Source organism: Salvelinus sp. IW2-2015, linkage group LG15, assembly GCF_002910315.2.
Source record: "Salvelinus sp. IW2-2015 linkage group LG15, ASM291031v2, whole genome shotgun sequence".
Taxonomy (NCBI): Eukaryota; Metazoa; Chordata; class Actinopteri; order Salmoniformes; family Salmonidae; genus Salvelinus; species Salvelinus sp. IW2-2015.
Genome location: NC_036855.1, coordinates 18,847,906 through 18,869,447, shown reverse-complemented (window position 1 = coordinate 18,869,447; position 21,542 = coordinate 18,847,906). Strand labels below are relative to the sequence as shown.

Here is a 21,542-nt window from a genome sequence, read left to right as displayed (position 1 = left end):
AGACAGCTACAAAGAATATAAATGAAAACTCTCTTGGTAAATAGTGTGTTCTACAGCTTATCATGAGATACTCTACCTCAGGCGAGCAAAACCTTGAGACTTCATTAGATTTCGTGCACCAGCTGTTGTTTACAAATATACATAGACCGCCACCCCTTGTCTTACCAGAGGCGGCTGTTCTATGCTGCCGATACAGCGTAAAACCTGCCAGCTGTATGTTATTCATGTCGTTGTTTTGCCACGACTCGCTGAAACATAAGATATTACAGTTTTTTATGTCCCGAAGGTAGGATATACGTGATCGTAGTTAGTCTATTTCATTATCCAATGACTGTACTTTGGCTAATGGTGCTGCATCAGATGACCTGGCCTCCACAATCACCCGCCCTCAACCCAATTGAGATGGTTGGGGATGAGTTGGACCACAGAGTGAAGGAAATGCAGCCAACAAGTGATCAGGTTATGTGGGAACTCCTTCAAGACTGTTGGAAAAGCATTCCTCATGAAGCTGGTTGAGAGAACGCCAAGAGTGTGCAAAGCTGTCATCAAGGCAAAGGGTGGCTATTTTGAAGAGTATAAAATATAAAATATATTTTGATTTGTTTAACACATTTTTGGTTACTACGTGATTCCATGTGTTATTTCAATATTTGATGTTTTCACTATTATTCTACAATGTAGAATAAAATAAAGAAAAACCGTTGAATGAGTAGGTGTGTCCGGACTTTTGACTGGTACTGTATTCAAACTGATATTGTAAAATTGCACAACCACTGTATATCCACTGCTCATCCTCTTATAGCTCTATGCTCACTCGCCCTAGTTGTATATAATGTATGTACACTTTGTTTAAACTTCCCTGTCTGTATTTTATCTCTAAATGTTGTCAATCACTAGCAGCACCATATCACCAAGTAAAATGTGGAGTGTATGTAAATGTACTTGGTGAATAAAGGTGATTCTGATTCCGAAGCGTTGTTTAAACCGAGGAGGAAAACAGGAGGAATCCAGTTTATTAACCCTAACCTTGAATCTGTGATAGACTTCACTGCATTGTAAAAGCTTATGTCTTACATGTACCGTATGTTTAGTATAATAAACAAAACCAGCATTGTCAAAGTGACTTCCTACACATGCCTAATAAGAAAACAACTAATTTATGATTCTGTTTTTCATTTATTGTTTTTTTCAGTCTGTTTTAATATCCAATAATGACTTATTTCCTTGGTCTTTTGTCCTTCATCAAAATAACAACAAAACACTTTATCTTCTCACCGCCAGTAGCATAAAACAAGATTATCCACATAGAGGGTGTCATTTAATATTCTTTCCCACATTAATTTCCTGTTACTGTAAAGTAATCACATTGTTTGTGCACATGTAAGGTATGACTAGCTGAGCATGTCAAATGAGCATCAGGGATTTGATTGTGAGACAGATTAATGAGATGGACAATCTCCCGGCTCCACTGAAACCTATTACCCCTGAACAGACACACATGCCACTGCAGGCATCAGGCTGAAGGAGAATGCACGCATGGGCTAAATAGGATAGATAGCTTGTAGCAGCAAAGTTCTCTGATAGCCTGATCCTCTCAATGTATATGATAATGCCTTGAATAGGACTTGGATAGGATCCCCTCTAATCTGATGAATCGGTTCAAAGTCTAAAGCGAAACATCTTTAAAGCATTACTGAAAGTGTTCGTCCTGTTTTAACTGACAGTACTTTAGATCATCATCATAAACATGGGGATTTACAAGAATGGGTAAGTGCGGTGATGGGTTTAGACAGCTTTTAACTATGGACTTTGAACTCGGAGTCAAGTGAGGTGCCATGAATTCATGAGATCTCCCTTGACTTGTAATATTACGCAGCTGGAATATTGCACAATTTGCGCAGCTGGAACATTGACAATAAAGAGTATCCATCCTATCCCTTTGTCATTGCAACTCCCTGTGAAACACACTACTGAATAGGACCACATCCACTCACTCTCAAGTAAGACGGTCGAAGGGAGGGTGGCACACACCCTCCCTTCGCCACATCAAACACTTACACACAACCAACTGTCAAATATTTTAAAATGTACTGTGTGTGTCCCTTCAAAGCCAAATGCAAGCACAAAGCTACTTCTGATGAGTTCTCTATCATTTCTCTAAGAGCTTTTTTAATTCTGCACACCATATGTAAAGACGTAACAAGAGAGATTTACTGTAATTGAATAATCTTAGAATATTGCACAAAAACACACTGAAACACAAACCAACCGTAACAGTGTTTTAGTCTAGTATCAAAACAAGATGTGCAAGAGGGTCTCTATCCCCTAAAGTATACATTAAAACGGATTTTGCTGTTTTAATCTGGCATTACAGTGAAAAGGGGGACACCATTATAGCCTTCTGTCATTCTTGTGGGTGAAGCAGTGAAGTACTCCAAACCCCAGATTATTAAAGGGACAGCACTCTCACTAAGTGGCCATCTTAAGTCTGATGATCTGTTGCAATGTATTGTCAAACAGAGGATAAAAATTCCTTAATATCCAGATAGCCGCATAAACACTCACAGTGCGCTAGGAAGCTGAGAGACAAAGTCCATAAAAAACCCAAAGATGTGTGACATTAGACAGCCCCTGCAGGGGGTCTAGTAAGTTAAATTACATTTTAAGATGGATTATCCCTAACAAACGATTCTTCATCCACAAATATGTTCACAAAAACTTGTTTGATAAAGAATGGACTAATCCCCATCACATGGGGAAAACAAGAAAATGAGGTCGACACAATAATAACTTCCTTTTACCAGGTCAGTGTTTCTATCACTCCGTGCTTATCAGTGTGAAGTGTTTCCTGCTTGCCACGCTCAATGCAATCATGGACGCCATAATGCTTCAATTAAAATGACAAAATACAAAGATGTACCACCTTTAAATTCACAGGAACATCTCATAGGCTATAAATACCTGGAGCCACACCAGATCATAAAGGTCAGCCAAGTCACAGAGTTGGTCAAATACATGGAATGTCAATGGAAGGTCCTGTTCCTTCATGGACAGATTCCTACATCTGGTGTATTGTCCTCAAGCAAGGTAAAGGTTACACTTCAGAAAGAGCACCATGACTCCAGATGTCTTTGTGACAGCAGCAATGGTACCAGAAACAGATCCCACAGGCTTCTAGGAACGGAAGAGGTATTAACAAAGCCACATATTCACATTGACTGGGCACACTAATGTTTAATTAATTGTTAATAATAATAATTGTTTAGTATTTGCCCAAAGTCTTAACAACATACTGCAAAGGGAACAGAAACACTTTAATATACTGAAAAGGGAACAGAAATACTTTTTTTTATTTAACTAAGCAAGTCAGTTAAGAACAAATTCTTATTTACAATGACGGCCTACCCCGACGCTGGGCCAATTGCGCCGCCCAATGGGACTCCCAATCACAGCCAGATGTGATGCAGCCTAGATTCAAACCAGGGACTACAGTGACACCTCTTGTACTGAGATGCAGTGTCTTAGACCACTGCACCACTCGGGAGCCCCTTCATGTGAACTATACACAAAACATTAAAAACACCTTCCTAACATTAAGAACCCCCCCTCCCCCCAACCACCCTTTGTTAAGAGTGAAAACCCAGCAGTGTTGGAGTTCTTGACACAAACCGGTGTCAGGAACGTCAAGAATGCCTGGCACCTACTACCCTACCCCGTTCAAGGGCACTGTAAATATTTTGTCTTGCCCATTCACRATCTGAATGGCACACATACACAATCCATGTCTCAATTGTCTCAAYGCTTAAAAATCCTTCCTTAACCTGTATCTTCCCCTTCATCTACACTGATTGAAGTGGATTTAACAAGTGACTTCAATAAGAGATCACAGCTTTCACCTGGAATCACCTGGTCAGTCTATGTCATGGAAAGAGCAGGTGTCCTTAATGTTTTGTACACTCAGTGTAGATAAGCAATTAGAGACTTCCAGAGATTTTCTTACAGACGTAGCACTACTTAATGACTTGTGAGGACAGTGGCCTCTTTAAGAAGCAGATTTACTTAAGCTTTTCTCAGCAGTAGACCTGTGCTTGTATAGCATCAGATTTCTTCTCAGGTCAGATAGCCTAAGCCCCAGTCAAAATGCCATTGTGTGTGAGTGTTATTTATTCTAGTCGTTAGCCTACTCATTGTATCACATACTATTTTGCAAACAATTTTCAACTTACTCAGGCAAAATGAAAGTAACTAACCCTCTGTATCATGTACACTACTATTAAAATTAATTAACTAACAAACCCATGGCATTAACACCTTATACAGTACAGTAATGTTTATTCAAGAGTATGTGTAAAGCTGTCTATGAGCAGCCAAACATGAAGGGTCCAGCCAATGGTTGAACACATAGTGGGTTTAATGGCGTTCACTGATAGTATATTGGGGGGAATGTTGTGTATGTTCAGCAGACTTGCCTTTTTCCAGGTATGGCAGATTTCCTCTGACAAACAACAGCGATGGTGCCATRTGCTCCAGAGTCCAGCGTGATGTCCCACAACAACGAGTTACTGGGTGTTGCTGTGCGAAACGACACTCCTTTTTTTACAATCGCTCTAACAATGGAGACAATAAAAAGAGAGACAGGAATAAGACACATGTTAAACAAACCAAGGTAACTAGAAAGTAAACTCTAAATCCTACACCTAGCAGTAAGTCCAGTGGACATGGCTAACATGATGTTGGCTCCCATAGCTTGGGGCCTTGAAATTATTCATTCCTAAGACCTTCAGTCAATCAGAGTCCACTTTGCTCAGAGCAAAGCCCTGCAATTTAAGAGGATTGTGCAAATCCCTGGGGATAGGTTTCAATAGACTGAGGAAAAATGCATTTTGAATGTTTAGTATTCCTCATATACTATGGGCCTCTTTGTTCCTGTCTCGTACACAAATTATTCATGGTGTACTAATGGCTTGTTGGCCTGCTGGCCTCTCATTTGTAAATGATAAGCATTATCTAATGCAGCTGAACACTTACACTGTTCCAGTAGACAGCCACACTAGGGAGCTGAATGCTAATTCAAACATTACTCTGCAATTAATGACTAGTGTAAAAGGTCCTACAAGGGAGTTAGTGTAGCGTAAGAGCGGAGGTAGGTTAGATATATACATGAAAGCCTCCATAGTGTTGTGCAGGAGAGGCATCCCACTGTCCATCATCTGACACTGTACAGGATTACAACACCGCACTCATTTGTCTCTCTTTAGAGCCATTCAAAGCATGTTTCTATAACAATTGAGCACCATCAAGTTGTTTCTTCATAAAATATTATTATAGTGCTTAATATTATCACTATAGTAGGGTGATTACTAACAAAACTAGAACAAAAAAGATTTTGGGGATTTTCAAAAAAATGTAATCAATAGAAGGAACCTTCGGTGGAACCTTTGTTGACATATATTTGACATGTATCTTAAAYCATAATTGAGAAATAATTAATTGAAGTTGAAACATTTGTGACATTTTGGCCTTACTCAGGCCTCTTTTAAGACTATGTTAAAAAGAAAAATGCTATTGCAACCTCWTTGCAATAAGGAATTGAGACCAAAAGCTCAAGAGAAGTTTCAAGTGTTTAAAACCAAGGATACAGTCAGGTAGCAACACATCTGCCACGCTGATTCTCAACACTGGAGCTCCCCAGGGGTGCGTGCTCAGTCCCCTCCTGTACTCCCTGTTCACCCACGACTGCATGGCCAGGCACGACTCCAACACCATCATTAAGTTTGCAGACGACACAACAGTGGTAGGCCTGATTACCGACAACGACGAGACAGCCTATAGGCAGGAGGTCAGAGACCTGGCCGGGTGGTGCCAGAATAACAATCTATCCCTCAACGTAACCAAGACTAAGGAGATGATTGTGGACTACAGAAAAAGGAGGACCGAGCACGCCCCCATTCTCATCGATGGGGCTGTAGTGGAGCCTCAAGTTCCTTGGTGTCCACATCAACAACAAACTAGAATGGTCCAAACACACCAAGACAGAGATACTCAAAAGGTTCTACAGCTGCAACATCGAGAGCATCCTGACTGGTTGTATCACTGCCTGGTACGGTAACTGCTRGGCCTCTGACCGCAAGGCACCACAGWGGGTAGTGTGTACGGCCCAGTACATCACTGGGGTTAAGCTGCCTGCCATCCAGGACCTCTACACCAGGCTYTGTCAGAGGAAGGCCCTAAAAATTGTCAAAGACCCCAGCCACCCCAGTCATAGACTGTTCTCTCTACTACCCCATGGCAAGCGGCACCGGAGTGCCAATTCTAGGACAAAAAGCCTTCTCAACAGTTTTTATCCCCAAGCCATAAGACTCCTGAACAGGTAATCAAATGGCTACCCGGACTATTTGCATTGTGTGCACCCCCCCCCCAAACCCCTCTTTTTACGCTGCTGCTACTCTCTGTTTTTCATATATGCATAGCCACTTTAACTATACATTCATGTACATACTACCTCAATTGGGCCGACCAACCAGTGGTCCCTCACATTGGCTAACCGGGCTATTTGCATTGTGTCCCGCCACCCGCCAACCCCTCTTTACGCTACTGCTACTCTCTGTTCAATCATATATGCATAGTCACTTTAACCATAGCGACATGTACATACTACCTCAGTCAGCCTGACTAACCGGTGTCTGTATGTAGCCTCGCTACTTTTATAGCCTCGCTACTGTATATAGCCTGTTGTTTTACTGTTGTTTATTTTTTTTACTTACTATTTGTTCACCTAATACCTTTTTGGCAATATGGTTAGAGCCTATAGGTAAGCATTTCACTGTAAGGTCTACCTACACCTGTTGTATTCGGCGCACGTGACAAATAAACTTTGATTTGATTTAGAAAGTTCACAAACATCTTTATAATCTTCCCTCCTTTTGGTCACCACCCTTGTAGGTGTCACCTCCCCAGCTATACATTTATGACCCAATGAGTTTCCTCCTTTCCCCTGTGGAATGTCCATGGTCCTCTCTTTGTTTAGCTAGATGTCGGGAATCACAACCCGTCCATTTTCATTGTCCTGAGCCTGACCCTGTCCTCATTATCTGATTAGGTCAACCTTTCTAACTTACTATACCACACAGTTTCATGGCCTGAACTCCATTAATATCTTAATCTGTAGGTGCTAAAAAGCATATAGCTTTACCACTTGCTTTATTATATGAGTAGTATTTTTTATTTCCATAACTATTTTGTTACATTAATTAATGAATATTGAAGAAAATAAATAAAAATGTTCAATATATTGTTGCACATAGTATACTCTACGGGCATTTCAAAGCTCCAGAATGGGATCTCTGCTACTTTTAGAGTTATGGTTCCAATTTGTAAGCATTACCAAAAGAGTGAACTTGAAAATGGATTCAAAATGGTCGCCCTCTGCTGGTAAAAAGATGGCTGTGATTGGTTATGTTGGCTACTATGCTAATTTATCGGTTTAAAATGGCTATACATGTTAAACTAGCAGAGATCCCACTTTGGAACTGTGGAGTACATGTAGTATATTATGTTTGACAATGTACATATATTTAAAAAAATCTAATTCCAAAATTTTATATTTTCAATATTAATGTTTATATTTGTCAATATTCATAAAATAAAGTAAGAAAATTGTTATTGAATTCAAAATACTACTCATATTACAGAGCAAGCAGTAAAGCGTCATATGACACCAACAGATTAATCATTATGGAGCCTTAAAGGAGGCCTGGGTATGGCCAAAATGTCACAAATCAATTAATCATAATCAACAAATCATAATTTCTCAATTATGCTTTAAGATACAAATGTCAAATATGGATGAAAGTTAGTGAAAATCCCCAAAATCATGGTATTTTTTAAATGTATTTTTACCCCAGATAACAATTTTTGGGAGAGAGAACGTTTTTGTAATGTTACTCATAATGTTCCACTTGTCACGTTCCTGACCTTGTTTTCCTTTTGTATAGTTGTGTTTAGTGGGTCAGGACGTGAGCTGGGTGGGCAGTCTGTGTTGCTTGTTCTATGTTAAGTGTCAGTGTTAATTGACCTTGTATGGCTCTCAATCAGAGGCAGGTGTTTGACGTTTTCCTCTGATTGAGAACCATATATAGGTAGGTTGTTTCACATTGTTTGTTGTGGGTGGTTGTCTCCTGTGTCCGTATATGTTACCACACGGGACTGTATCGGTTGTTTGTAGTCTGTACCTGTTCGTGCGTTCTTCGTTATATGTAAGTTCACATGTTTTAGGTCAGTCTACGTCGTTTGTTATTTTGTTAATTATCAAGTGTTATTTCGTGTTTCGTCGTTTGTTTAAATAAATCATTATGTCAACATTTCACGCTGCGCTTTGGTCCGCTCATTCACCACAAGANTTATCAAGTGTTATTTCGTGTTTCGTCGTTTGTTTAAATAAATCATTATGTCAACATTTCACGCTGCGCTTTGGTCCGCTCATTCACCACAAGACGACCGTTACACCACTAATGTTTGAGTGTCCAGTTTCTGTTAGTTAGGGGAACATTCTATCTATGTTAGCAAAAACCTTCTGAGAATCTTTTTAGCATGTTTTGGTGTTAAAGTTAGGAGAACATTATCTTAATGTAAAGCAGAATTTACCTAGAACGTGGTTACAATGTTCTCAGAATATACAACATTAATGTTGTAGATTAGTTTTAGGAGACATTGCAAGAACATTCATGTGTCCAGTTAGGAGAATATCCCATCAATGTTCTACCAAACATACACAGAACATTGTTGCCATGTTCTCACAATATTATATATTAATGTTTTAGACACATTTCGTGGGAACCTTGCAATATTTCAGTGTATCAGTTGTCAGGATATCACCTGGTCCCAAAGAAACTTGTTACTGTTGCCAAGCCCATCAAGGCCCTGACTGGTGAAACACTGATCTATTCACAGCTCTGTTTGAGATGCTCGCTCAAAGTGCTTTTAACATACAATGTTTTCAATTGACATATTTGACATACATGATTATATTGTGCGTTTTCATAGTCATTATTATTCAACATGTCCTTAACTGGGATATGAACTCACAATCTCTTAGTTCACAGATTCCCGATATTCCTGCTACGCCACCCTATCCATGTAAGGTATCAGATCTTTTGACTATTCTCTCATTATTGATTTGATTGACTAATTTCAACAATTTAAGGGCTTTCTGTATAGCTGTTAAATGTTGGTGGAGAATATTAACCTGCTTTAATGATACTCCTTAATCACTATGATTAATACAAGTTTTTCTTGAGTGTAGTTTTAACAGAGCTGAGATTTACTGAACTGGACACAATGTTTTTGCCAGGTTCCCATGAATTGTGTCTAGAACATTAAAATCTTATGTTCTCTAAACATGGCAACCATGTCCCGTGTATGTTTAGTGGGATGTTGATGGAATATTCCCTGAAGAAGGCTCAGTGACGCAGAAACGTTGGTGGTTTACCCAATACATTACTTGGAGCTTGTATATAGAGTGTGCAACTCTTTATTTTTATAGCCTACAGTTTACTCACCGTTAGTCAGCACCTCAYCACACAAACATTTTCTGGGTGTGCGCCAGCTCATGCTTTTRATTATACTGAAAACTTGGCCACCATGTTCTGTGTATATTTGGTGTGACGTTGATGGAATATTCTCCTAACCCACAGAAAACTGGACACAAATTTTCTTGCAACATTCCCATGAAACGTGTCTAGAACATTAATATCTTAAGTTCTGAGAACAATGTTACCACGTTCTGGGTAAATTCCATTTGACATTAAGGGAATGGTCTCTGGGAAACATTCCTTGCACATCARGGGAACATTCATATGAACATTTTAGCAAATGACCTAATGCAACACTTAAGCGAACGTTCTCGAAAGTTGTGGGAACATTTGTTGTTATCTGGGACTCTGTATTGTTATGTGTAACGTCATGTGTAGCCTAACGCTTCTCAGGGGTTAATCCCAGACTCTTACAGATATACATTATGGCAGTAAAACAAATGCTGAGCGCATTATGGGTCTCTGGGGGGGGGGGGGTATAATCTACAATATAAGCATCCATCTGATCTTCCCTACTTCCCCTCCTGGTTGAGGGGGGGAGTGTACATTCAAGGTCATAGACAGATGCTGTATTCATGCTACTGCCATGCACAAAAACGAATGTACTCATCCTATTTAAAAACAAATTTGAGTTATTGTAATTTGTGTTTTGTGTGTATAAGTGTGCATGTGTGGTGTGTGTATGTGTGTCTATGCATATGTGTGTAGTGTAAGAGCATCTGCACATACAGCTCTTCCTAGATGAAATCTGATGCACCCGTTGAAAGCTCAAGGGAGAACTAATCTTGGCATGGAGGTTGCTGAAATTGTCCTGTGATGCTGCCACATGGCGCACTGAAATGACCCAATGCCCTTCGTTCTCTCTCTCTCTTCTCTCCTCTCTCTCCGTCTCTCTCTCTCTCTCTCTCTCTCTCTCTCTTCTTCTCTCTCTCTCTTCTCTTTCTCTCTTCTCTCTTCTCTCTCATCTCTCTCGTCTCTCTCCTCTCTCTCTCTCTCTCTCTTCTCTCTCTCTCTCTCTCTCTCTCTCTCTCTCTCCTTCTCTTCTGCTCTTTCTCTCTCTCTTGCTCTCTTCTCTCTCTCTCTCTCTCTCGTCTCTCTCTTCTCTCTCTCTCTCTCTCTCATCTCTTCACGTTGAGGGACTATACTTGTGGTACTTGTTGAGACGGGACTCAACATTCCAGCAAATTTCACTGATCCTTCCTGTTACTGCTACATCTCTATCCGACAGAAAGTGAATAACAGTACTTACTAGACTGGCAAAGGAAGGTTTAACGATTAGAGGAGAATTACACATCCCCAAAGGGGCTGGATAATGTAAAAAGAGTTGCAAAAAGGGGAGAAGAGGAGCAGCGCAGCAGCCTCTGATTAACAGGGGGACAGGGACTGTGAGTGGGGGTGACTGGGTTAAAGGGGACATGCCTGTCACCATACATCTTTCCTGACCACAACAACACTCCTGGAGTCAGGAAGACAGGTAACCTTGAGGCCTCTACAACCTCTGGGATAAAGGRATAGTACTAACTAACTAACAGTACCTGAAATGCTATTAAAAATCATTTAATAACTTGAGATAAAAAAKCATAACATCCTGCCCCCACATTAACTTATGTTAGTTTAGCAGTAACTATAGGAACAGGTCACAGCATCAGTATGTCTCATAAGGATTTGCTGGAGTCATAGTGATAATACCAACAATGCTATTATCTACCATCARTGAAATGGCATGTATTACAAAAAAAATATGTACTGATGACACACTTCTTGTAATAAGAAGTTAGAAAACCTCTGAGCACAGTTAATCTAGTAATGGCATTCTAAATCCACCCACTCATGCTATTCATGGGTTGTACGTTTRGTCACATTAGTTAATAGGACTGAAGCACGACTGAGCATTCTACTCAATGCAGTGTCAATTGGCGCTGATGAAGATTGAATCTAAAATGCATTACGGTGGCTTGGAAATACAATTACATTCCTAAAGGAGGCAAATAATTAGTAGGAAAACCCTTTGTCGTCATTGTAAGTCGCTCTGGATAAGAGCGTCTGCTAAATGACTTAAATGTAAATGTAAAAATTGTGATGTCACCAGATTGACTTTAGCTAGCTAGCTAAGATTGACCACCGGATTTTAGCTAGCTAACGTTAGCATTGCCAGCTATTTTTGACGAACMTTGCTAGCTATTGACAACATTGCCATCTGTCTAAAGTAAATTTGACGATTGATGATTAGTTGACAAGGTGAATCCGATGTACTTGTCCAGGGCTACAACAAAAATATGTGCTGTTGGGGGTACTTGAGGACTGGAGTTTGTAAAAAAAAAAKTGGTGTGGGATTTACTTAATAAAAACAGATTGTTACAAGATTACCTATCTGAAGCCTTTTCTCCTCCATGCCCTCTGGGTTCTAAGGGTGGAGTTTTTTTTGCAGGAACCATAGCAGTCGGTGGCTGTGGTTAGCCAACGCTGACTGGGGGGGCAGGAGGAGGACGAGGCACCGAGGCACCAGGGCAGGGAAGATAGATTGGCCCATAGACTYGAACTGACAGTGTGTGAGAAAATCAGCTCTCAGGTGCTGCACCTACCATCCATCTCACTTCTCTCCAAGTGAGGTTTGGGTGGCGGACTAACGCTGTGTATTTTGCATACCGGTTCCCCACCACCCAACCTCCCCATAACCACACTGCCACAGGAAGCCATGGCCTCCCTCACCTCTGTCACACACACTCATGGCAGCCCTCGGCCCCTGGTCCGCTCCAGGCAGCAACCCCCTCCCTTGTGCTTGTTTGCTCTTCTCTCTAAGCCTTATTTGTTTCAGACAAAACAGAGAGAGTGAATAATGGCTAAGACACTGAAAATCAAGCAAACAATCTTAAATGTAGAATAGTTTGCCATATAATTCAACATTTTAGTTGCTGTTTGTGAGTAATGAAATGCCACTCWTGGACCAATAGTACCAATATTGTTGTTAAAATACCAATAACACAATCATTAAATGTAAGTATATGATTCTATGGATGATTGTATGAATATAAAAAACATCTAATATACAGCATCAGTCAGTATGGGCATGATGCTCCCCATCATCAATTGACCTGGTCTTGAGGAAAGCCGAGAGCAGTGTTCCCAGTAAGACCCATTCTGCAGGCAGGCCCACCTGTTCTACTGCTGCCCAGGGGTTACAATCCTCCCCTGATTCACTCTGCCTTCACATCCCTGGCTCTCTACAGATAAATCACTGCAGAGACATGGGGCCAATACTGAACGCAAATGCAATCTCAAACAGATGCAATCTTTAATTATGCAAGCAAATAACCATCGTTCAGCCACTCTGATGCTCCGCCAGTCATCAATGACGTGCTTGTCATACTTATGGGGCAGTTTAGGGAGTTAGAGAGACTTTTAGGGCAATGTTAACGCCAGATGGCCAGGAATAAAAACACAGCAAATGGGATGAAAAAAGTCCTATTTGTCAGACAGATGAATGATCGGTAGCCCACTGACTGCATCCACCGGATAGCAAAGCTTATTGGTTTTTATCCATGAGGCTGTCTTTGAATAAAATACATGTTATCAGAGAAAAAATTATTAAATGGTGTTTGATCAGATATCATCACYATTTAATCATTTAATCATTGCCTAAAAAAAGAGGCTGTGATCTGGGGTTTGCCAACTCAATCTGTACACTGGCTAGCTCATGGTGCACAGACTAAACACATTTSCTATAGCAATCTGATTCCCCCTCATGTAATTGGGGCTCCCAAGCGGCACAGCGGTCTAAGGCACTACATCGCAGTGCTAGAGACGTCACTACAGACCCTGGTTCGATCCCGGGCTGTATCGTGATCGGGAGTCCCATAGGGCTGCGCACAATTGGCCCAGCACCTTAGGGGAAGGTTTGGTCAGGGTAGACTGTCATTATAAATAATAATTTGTTCTTAACTGACTTGCCTAGTTAAATAAAATTAAAAACAATAATAATAATTTGACTATGCAGCATAGGGAGGTYATGGCATGGCATTACATTGTCAATATGACCGGTAATAAAGCTGTAATAGAGAGTTGACACCTGCAAAAATAACATCTAATGGAAATCTAATGAAACTATCAGGTATGGTTTGACCATGTTATCACACTGATTAGATCCCTGGTCCTCTTGTCACTAGCTATCACCAACACTGGGATCATCATGTTGACGACTGAGCATTAAGCCTGACTTAATGGGACACTTGAACAGTGACAAAACAGCCAGACAGCTGCTTAGGCCCAGACTAGAAGAGACACTGGCTGCATGATGATGAAAAGGAGGTCTAGAACACAGGCTGTGTTGGCAGGGTGGTGAACAGTACAGAGACAGACACATACACATACACACAGATGTACTCCTCTGTTTATGAGAGGCAAGGTGATTCAAGTTACAGGGGAGAGGAGAAATGACTTGAGGTAGAGGAGAGGAGAAATGACTTGAGGGAGAGGAGAGGAGAAATGACATGAGGTAGATGAGAGGAGCTCCTACCATTGCTCCTGTTCCTTTACTCTCCTTGTTGTTGTTATGTGACCATTGACCCCATGAGGCAGAGACTGTGAGCAAGAGGCAATTTGAATTCAAACTAAAGCAAAAGGGATTAAGATACATGGGCACTGGGGTGGGTGAGAGAGAGAGAGAACCCAGGGAAAAGGCTTATTTTCAGCCCCACTGCTTAAGTATACATAGATTCCAACACATGAGAGTAGAACAGGAAGAGAGAGGCAGCTGTCAARTTGATTTAAATTAATCTCATTCAAATGAGTTGCCACACAAATGAGTTCGACATTAGAAAAACATAAGATAAATAAATAATTAGAAGTAGTAGAGAAACACATTTTTATCGAAAAACATTTACATTACTAAGACATTTACATTACACGTCTGTCATTTAGCAGGCTCTCTTATGGCTCTATTTTACTCACGTTAGGCTGTCAACCATGTCCAATCACCATCTCCATGTCCATGTTTCAAAACCCAATCATGTATAGCTTCTCATTCTTTGGAAGAAAGACACAGCCTATAGCGTCACACACCACTGTGAAGACCTCAGGGCACCAGGTCTCCTCTGCTATAGCCTTTAAGAGACKGTACATAACACACTGTCATTTCTTAACTAATATCATTACATCCACTAAAACATGGCAGAAACAAAACTATGGGTCAGTGTTTCGATTTGATGAAGATATTGTGCSTAATCATATTCATCTATTTTTCTTGTTTTGCATTCTGTTGCCTTTTTTGTTTTCAGGAGAGCTGATTGGTGTGTGGACTGGGAAGGCCTGGAGGACATGGACCCTGACTTGGAAGAGACTGATTTTGAGGACTATGCAATGGACCCAACCTGCTTCCTCCAGTGCTAAGCCTGCTGCCACCAGTACCAGGCCTGCTTCACCCACAGCCCAGTCTGCTGCCAGCCAAATCCATCCATGCAAAAAACTTGGTTTGATAAGTGGCAACGTGTCACTAGTTTCCATATAGACTCTGCTTTTTATCTTCTTTCTAAAATTAGGGGCTCGATCGAGCGTTAACCCGTAGTTGCTCTTGTGTGTCTTGTGTGTTCCTTCCCACTGGGCACACACTGGTTGAATCAACTTTGTTTCCACGTCAATTCAATGAAATTATGTTGAACCAATGTGGAATTTAAGTCTGTGCCCAGTGGGTTATTATCCCTACTGCGTTAGAAGTTAAAAGTAAAAAATGGCGATAGAAAGTATAGTTAACTTCATAATTTTCATGATAATTTGAATGGGGGGATTTAAAGCCTATCAGTCTAATCAGGAGTAGGGCCTATAGCCAGTGGTGTAAACTACTTAAGTAAAAATACTTTAAAGTACTACTTAATGTCACGTTCTGACCTTAGGTCCTTTGTTATGTCTGTATTTTAGTTTGGTCAGGGCGTGAGTTGGGGTGGGCATTCTATGTCGTTTTTTCTATGTTTTGTTCTATTGTTCTATTTCTATGTGTTTGGCCTAGTATGGTTCTCAATCAGAGGCAGGTGTCAGTTGTTGTCTCTGATTGGGAGCCATATTTAGGTAGCCTGTTTTTCATTGTGTTTTGTGGGTGACATTTTTCTGTTCTGTGTTTTTGTTTCACAGTACAGGAGTGTTCGATTTACGTTTTATTGTTTTTGTTCAGTGTTCATTTTTCGTATTAATACAATATGGACACTTACCACGCTGCGCATTGGTCCTCCTCTTCTTCCAACCACGACAAGCGTTACACTTAAGTCGTTTTTTGGGGGGTGTCTATTTATTTACTATTTATATTTTTGACAACTTTTACTTTTACTTCACTACATTCCTAAAGAAAATGATGTACTTTTTACTCTATACATTTTCCCTGACACCCAAAAGTGTTCGTTACATTTTAAATGCTTAGCAGGACAGGAAAATGGTCCAATTCACACACGTTTTCAAGAGATCATCCCTGGTCATCCCTACTGCCTCTGATCTGGTGGACTCACTAAACACAAATGCTTCATGTGTAAATGATGTCTGAGTGTTGGAGTGTGCCCATGGCTATCAGTACATTTTGATAACAAACAAATGGTGCAGTCTMGATTGCTTAATATAAGGAATTTGAAATTATTTATACTTTTACTTTTGATACTAAAGTATATTTTAAACCAAATACATTTTGAATTTTACTCTAGTAGTATTTTACTGGGTGACTTTCACTTTTACTTGAGTAACTTTCTATTAAGGTATCTATACTTTTACTCAAGTATGACATTTAGGAATATTTTCCACCATTGCCTATAGTCTACAATTGAACCTCATGCATTCAAGTGTTTGAACTTGCAACGAGGCTGGTGGAACTTCTAACATGGCTTTATGGAATTTGTCAGATATAAAGTTGGGTGGTTTCGTTGCATCCGAAGGCAGTGTAGGCGATAAGGTAACACAAGGAGCTGCTTGTAGACAGCTCTAACGCAGTTCCACCAAAAAAACTCTAAGCGGGTGTCGACCAATGTTAATCTGATTAAATCGAGCCCTAGAACGTTCATATGGAGRTTTTTCCTCTGTTTGTACGGATGTTGTCATATGTTTGGATCCTGTTGTGTTATTCACTCAGAATCAGTCAGCTGCCATACCCACTCATTACCCTGGGTCCCTAAGGGCTATGAGTGTGTTTGTGTTCAACGTTTCACATTTGTCATTAATAAACATGTTTCTATATTTCAACACATTTTCTGAATGATTTTTGATTGTAGGTCAATCATTCTTCACTTTTAATGACTAAAATATATGTCTCTCAGAGTAAATAATCATACATCCCACTGGGCACACACTGGTTGAATCAACGTTGTTTCCACGTCATTTCAATTAAATTACGTTGAACCAATGTCGAATAGACGTTTAATTGACATCTGTGCCCAGTGGGATGTGATGTATTCATAATTATATCAGGTAATATGCAGTCCACAAGAAACCATAACAGATAACTGATCATTTAAGATAGTAATTGCATAAACAAGGTAACAGGAGTATAGTATGGTAATAAACCAACCTCATTAGAACAACACTTCTATATGTTATGTTTATGCTACCATAATCGTTCRATTAACTCAGGTGATCTCAAATTCACTTATGTGAAAAACAAAACACTTTTGGAGACTATAGGGTTTGTTTAGAAATGTTTTTTTCTGGCTGAGGCGGGATTTGAACTGGGGACCTTGAGGTCCTCTCATCCCCTTCCTCAAACACAGGAAAAAAACACATTTCCATCCAGCTTATCGTCATAGATAATAAACACTTAAATTATGAAGAAGAATGCTACATTTCTCCTTTTTTCCTCTCTTTTCTTCTCCCCCTCTTATTAACATACTATTGTTGCTTTGGCAAAGAGTGATTTACATTATTGTATACATTTTCATACTTCTTCTTACTGGTCCCCATGGGAAACCATAACCCTGGTGTTGCAAGCGCTATGCTCTACCAACTGTTGACTCTAATAAATCTCACCTAAAGCATTAAATCAGAACAGCGCATGTTCCTGTCAGTGTGCTCTGGSAATAGCAGCATTGTACGTGTACAGGGACCTATTGAAGCTGAGGGAGAGACCAACTCCCACAGCTACACCTTCCATCTGTACTTTGGCCTTAATTTGAGATTCTCCAATAGGAAGTGAGGTGCATGCATGCAACGCTCAGCACTGACTGACTTAATATTGGTCTCCTCCAGGCACCATTCCCATCTGGTTAAATGAAGGGTCAGCTGAATAATAATTTTTGGGCCATCCCCTTTTCAGCCTAATGAAGGCCCCTGTGAATGTGAGGGAGGCTAGGGAACCTTGTAGGGTGTGAACAGAGTCCGACTGCTGCAGAGTTTACCTCTCAACTTCTGGGGGAATGAGATCTCTGTGGGGGAGATGGGGGAGATACGCTACATGGACAAAAAGCACACAAGCCTAAGATCACAATGCCCAATGCCAAGCCTTGGCTGGATTGGTGTAAAGCTCGCCACCATTGGAATCTGGAGCCGTAGAAACGCGTTCTCTGGAGTGATGAATCACGTTTCACCATCTGGCAGTCCGACGGACGAATCTGGGTTTGGCAGATGACAGGAGAACACTACCTGCCCCAATGCATAGTGGCAATTGTACAGTTTGGTGGTTCAAGTGAATGCTAAATGCTACAGCATACAATGACATCTTAATGCTACAGCATACAATGACATTCTAGACAATTCTGTGCTTCCAACTTTGTGGCAAGAGTTTGGGGAAGGCCCTTTCCTGTTTCAGCATGACAATGTCCCCGTGCACAAAGTGAGGTCCATACAGAAATGGTTTTTCGAAATAGGTGTGGAAGAACCTGCACAGAGCTCTGACCTCAACACCATTGAACAACTTTGGGATGAATTGGAACACCGACTAGGAGCCAGGCCTAATCTCCCAACATCAGTGCCCYACCTCACTACTGCTCTTGTGGCTGAATGGGGGCAAGTCTCCACAGCAATGTTCCAACAGCTAGTGGAAAGCCTTCCCAGAAGAGTGGAGGCTGTTATAGCAGCAAAGGTAGGACTTTGGCAAACATTTACTCCTGGTTAGGGATGCATGATTTATCGGTGAATATATCGGAATCGGACGATATTAGCTAAAAATGCCAACATCAGTATTGGCCCGATGTCTAGTTTAACGCCGATGTACAAAACCGATGTCAAAGCTGATGTGCATACCTATATAACGTAGGTACATGACATAATACCGCCATGTAAAATGTTGCGCTACACGTGCAACACAGCATTCCTAACCTAGCCCACAATGTCTGCTGTGTGGATTGAGCAGTCAACAAGTCGAGCAGTCATTTGAAAGAGTAAGAATTTCAGCGAGACAACTCAAAGGTGAAATCCATTAACSCCAAGATAATAGCATTCACTGTCCTTGACAATCAACAGTTCTCTGTTGTGGGTGATGTTGGCTTTCGCCGACTGTTCGAGCACTGGTACACATGTTGCCCTACCGGAGTTACACAGTAATAGCGTCACTGCTATTAGCTTTACAACATACTATGAAACGCTGTTTGGGTCTTTGCGTGTCAAAAAATACAAAAGAGTCGAATAACGTTAAACGTTAAATAAGCTTTTAATTTGACACGTCAAATAACACAGTTCTATTATAGAATGTTGTGTGTTCTGAATTTGCACGTGCAAGCCAAGCACCACCACTACTATCAGTAGCACTGTCAAAGCTGTACAAAAAAGTCTACAAACAAGCAAATACCGGCCACGAACGATGTGTTTACAATACCGTGTTGGTAATAAAGCATTATTTGTTCAACAGAAACTTCTGGGGTAGCTAGCTTTAGCTTGGTACCTAGCTAGCACCAATACAACCAGCCTGAAGACAATGACCAGTAGAAACTGCAGTCATTTTCATTATTCTTAGCAATGATTTAGGAATTCTTGTGAGTAAGTATTAGCTAGGTAGCCACTTGTTGTTCGCCTATTGAAGTTGAACTTTAGTTCATGGAAATAAATAGCTAGCCAGCTATTTAACCCTGTTGCCCAAAGCCAAAGTTATAAGCAGCCAGCTAGCTTCATCTGGCTAGTGATGCTCGACCYGACCGGGTTATGTGTTGTGAAGCTAGCCACAGTAAGGATTAGGCACAATAGTGGACTTTGCGGTTTTCCTTCAAAATAAAAGTACCTCTTTGAAAGTGATGCAGAAGGTTACAATTGGTGGAATCATGCCATATTRAGACTAGATKATGTTKAACAAGGTTGGAATGTGAAGCAATGAAATGGGGTATCAGTCTACCCGGTGACATCCACAGAACATAACTGTGAAGAGTTTACGCAAATATTAATGTTGTAGCTCTTATCGCTTATCTTTGTGGCGGCAGGTAGCCTAGTGATTAGAGCATTGGGCCAGTAACCGAAAGGTTGCTGGATTGAATCCCCGAGCTGACAAGGTAAAAATCTGTTGTTCAGCCCGCCTATATTGGGTTTTGAGTAGACTGATACCCCATTTCATTGATCCCCAATCATTAAGTAAAGCTGTACAGTGCAATATGAACATCAATACACACAATAGGCTGACTGGGGAGGTGATTTCACACTGTCAATTTAACTAGGCAAGTCAGTTAAGAACAAATTCTTATTTACAATGACGGCCTACCCCGGCCAAACCCGGACAACGCTGGGCCAATTGTGCGCCACACTATGGGACTCCCAATCACGGCCGGATGTGATACAGCCTGGATTCGAACCAGGGACTGTAGTGATGCCTCTTGCACTGAGATGCAGTGCCTTAGACCTCTGTGTCCATGTGTGTGTGTGTTAACTATTTAACTGTACTAGAATGCTTAAAGGATGCAAAAAATGTAATATTGGTTATTGGTATCGTTTTTTGGGGGGCAAGGAAAATATCAGATATCGGTATCGCCCAAAAATGTCATATCGGTGCATCACTACTCCTGATACCATCAAATAAACTCCAGAATACATGCAACACAAATAAATAATTGTGACATATTGAGTAAATAGAGTTTTGGAACCCCTGACATGGCCATAATTTACCACATACAGTAGTGTGGAGGAAATACAGTAGCAGCAGAAAAAGTACTATCTCTAACCAAGACAGCGTAAATCTCCACCTGTGTTGACAGCAACCGTTGATGAAGATAGCTACAGTTGAAGTCGGAAGTGTCACGTTCCTGACCTGTTTTCTGTTAGTTTGTGTATGTGTTAGCTGGTCAGGACGTGAGTTTGGGTGGGCAGTCTATGTTTTCTGTTTCTATGTTGGTTTAAGGGTGACCTGATATGGCTCTCAATTAGAGGCAGGTGGTTTTCATTTCCTCTGATTGAGAGCCATATTAAGGTAGGTGTTTTCACACTGTTTGTTTGTGGGTGGTTGTCTTCCGTGTCTGTATGTTATTTCGTACCACACYGGACTGTTTCGGTGTGTATGTAGTCTGTTCCTGTTCGTGCGTTCTTCGTGTCTATGTAAGTTCTCATGTTTAGGTCAGTCTACGTCGTTTGTTATTTTGTATCATTTCAAGTGTAGTTCGTGTTCGTTTTTCGTCTTGTCAATAAATTCATTATGTATTCACAACCCGCTGCACCTTGGTTCAATCCCTGCTCCTCCTCTTCGGATGAAGAGGAGGAGGACAGCCGTTACAGGAAGTTTACATACACTTAGATTGGAGTCATATAAACTTGTTTTTCAACCACTCCACACATTTCTTGTTAATTAACAAACTATAGTTTTGGCAAGTCGGTTAGGACATCTTCTTTGTGCATGACACTAGTCATTTTTCCAACAATTGTTTACAGACAGATTATTTCACTTATAATTCACTGCATCACAATTCCAGTGGGTCAGAAGTTTACATACACTAAGTTGACTGTGCCTTTAAACAGATTGGAAAATTCCAGAAAATGATGTCATCGCTTTAGAAGCTTCTGATAGGCTAATTGACATCATTT

At 40.7% G+C, this 21,542-nt stretch overlaps 1 protein-coding gene across 1 annotated transcript in view; it reads right to left on the bottom strand.

The window, feature by feature from the left end:
• Positions 1-21,542, bottom strand: part of LOC111973757 (transmembrane protein 132D-like) — a 53,118-nt gene that overhangs the window by 17,992 nt on the left and 13,584 nt on the right. The window contains exon 3 of the mRNA XM_024001148.2: positions 4,470-4,607. Coding sequence (XP_023856916.2) covers positions 4,470-4,607 — 138 coding nt within the window. The remainder of the gene's footprint in view (positions 1-4,469; positions 4,608-21,542) is intronic.